Source organism: Leuciscus leuciscus, assembly GCF_965113295.1.
Source record: "Leuciscus leuciscus genome assembly, chromosome: 17".
NCBI classification, from domain to species: Eukaryota; Metazoa; Chordata; class Actinopteri; order Cypriniformes; family Leuciscidae; genus Leuciscus; species Leuciscus leuciscus.
In genome coordinates, this window is record NC_138741.1 from 23,570,642 (window position 1) to 23,573,136 (window position 2,495).

At 43.2% G+C, this 2,495-nt stretch overlaps 1 protein-coding gene across 1 annotated transcript; it reads left to right on the forward strand.

Moving 5' to 3' along the window:
• Positions 1-252: 252 nt before the first annotated feature.
• gja10a (gap junction protein alpha 10 a) lies at positions 253-2,396 on the forward strand (the record flags this gene model as incomplete). Its single annotated transcript, XM_082143152.1, has 2 exons — positions 253-1,632; positions 1,986-2,396. 2 exons carry the CDS (start codon positions 253-255, stop codon positions 2,022-2,024), a joined length of 1,419 nt encoding a protein of 472 aa, XP_081999278.1. The 3' UTR covers positions 2,025-2,396.
• Positions 2,397-2,495: the final 99 nt, after the last annotated feature.

The window sequence follows — 2,495 nt, forward strand, 5'->3', positions numbered from 1 at the left end:
ATTTTGTTTGTGTCTATGAACTATCACTTTGTGCTAAATTAAATACGACCAGTTTGCTGTTGCATGTGCATGTCTTTTAGACTTGTGATTTATGTCAAACATCCTTCCTTTGTATGTCGGATCCATGCAAAAAGCCTCATGCATGACGGCTAATACATAAATGCAGAAAAATAAAGAATAGACCAACTTGAACAGTAGGCTAACCTCATATTGTTTTTGTCTTAAACTAAGCACGAACATGTTGCGGTGAAGATGGGGGACTGGAACTTGTTGGGGGGCATTTTAGAGGAGGTTCATATTCACTCCACCATCGTGGGTAAAATCTGGCTGACTATCCTGTTCATATTCCGGATGTTAGTTCTCGGCGTGGCAGCTGAGGACGTTTGGGTGGACGAGCAAAGCGAATTCATCTGCAACACGGATCAGCCGGGATGCAAGAACGTCTGCTACGACCAGGCTTTCCCGATATCGCTTATTCGCTTTTGGGTACTGCAGATCATTTTCGTTTCCTCGCCTTCACTGGTGTACATGGGACATGCTCTGTACAGGCTGAGGGCTTTGGAGAAAGAACGGCACAGGAGGAAAATCCAGCTAAGAGCCGAGCTGGAAGAGATGGCACCCCTCTTGGATGAGCACAAGAAGTTGGAGAAGGAACTGAGGAAGCTAGAAGAGCAGAAGAAAGTGAAGAAGGCTCCTCTGAGGGGCTCCTTGCTACGTACATATATTATTCATATCCTTACCAGATCAGTGGTGGAAGTGGCGTTCATTGTGGGGCAGTATATCTTATATGGCATAGGACTGGATCCTTTGTACAAGTGCGAGAGGGTGCCTTGCCCGAACAGCGTGGACTGTTACATCTCCAGGCCGACGGAGAAGACTATCTTCATGGTTTTCATGATTGTCATTGCAGGGGGTTCGTTGTTTCTGAACCTTTTGGAAATATCCCACCTGGGGGTGAAAAAAATTAAACAGACTCTAAGCGGTCTCCAGTTTGTCGAGGACGACAGTCTTTACAAACCCAAGCATTCGACTATTCAGCAACTGTGTGTGATGACGGACATGTCGCCTCACAAAAACCCGCAGTTGAAAACCTTTATCCCGCAGGGGCAAATGGACCCACCGCTGTTCTTAAACAGTGCTTGCGTCGGCTCGAGCAGCGACATACTGCGGCACAACAATTTCGCTGCGGCCACCCTCCCGGTGTCCTGCATAACCCAACAACCCCGCCAAATGCGCCAGCCCAGCCAGGGAATGATCCATGAACTGCACTCCCAGGCATCCATGGAGATGCTAGAGGACCGGGAAAACAGAGACCAGCATCTAGTGAGCTGTAACGGATCAGAGAGGGACGTTAGGCCTTTTAACTCGGGTCATACCGAAATACCAGCCTGCCTTCGAAACGCTCTGCACAGGCCCAGCCGCTTGCCGGACCTGGGGGGCGATGCTTTAGAGTCCTCCGAGAGTGACTTTTGTCCACCAAACAGAAAAGCCAGTTTCATGGCCCGTATGCCCTCGGACAGCATGTCCGGCAGTCCGTCCTGTCCCTCCACTAGAAGTTCGGAGTCCGAGCTGGGCTCCCTCAACGACCTGCCCATGAACCCACCACCAGGGGGTGGACGACGGATGTCTATGGCAAGTAGACGCAAATGACACACAACCACTCTGCTGGTCATATAGAGGCATATAAAAGCTTTCTTATCCAGAATGACTTTTTGTGCATATATGTATGCCATTTATGTATTTATTTTGTAACAGTAAAATGAATTGATTTTGTGGTTATTAACAAAAAATAAATCTATTAAAACTATTAAGAAATTGTGTAAATTCTTAAAATCATCAACTGCCAGCTACATTCAAGAAATTTTATTTGCATTAATAAATATTAATTTAAAAAACAATAATAATGAATATCAATAATAATGATAATATACTGTACATTATTATTTTTCAAATATGTGCCTAATTTGTTTACTGATTTATTACAGAGTGTATTCTTGGACATCTCTTCCATCATGAAAAAGTGAAAGTGAGAAGGACAACAGGAATGTAAGAAGGCCGTTCATGAGCAGAAATGAATGGAGATATCAGCGACAAATGGTTTTACTCTGGTCAGCTCTGCTTGGAAAGCACTGGTTTAACACAGCTTTATTGCGGTATAAACAGTGCTGTTTTGTACCATTCATTTTTTTTTATTGTAAGCACCTTAATTTACCAGTAAAGCATTGTGTAATTATTTTCCATGTCTAATTATGGAAGCCAAAAGACATCTGTGCATCTTTATAAAAGCTTCAGACCTTCAGACAGCTGGCAAAAAAAGAACATTTTTAAATCATTTAGCTTACATCCATAAAATGTGATGCAAGCTGATGGATTCTTACATAAAATTATGAAGAAAATAAAAGTTTTCTTATTTCCAAAAGTGTTTGTGTTTGAATTCAGGGTGAATACAGATCATGCAAATGTTTTACTCCTCAGAGCAAATGATGCAAAACGCA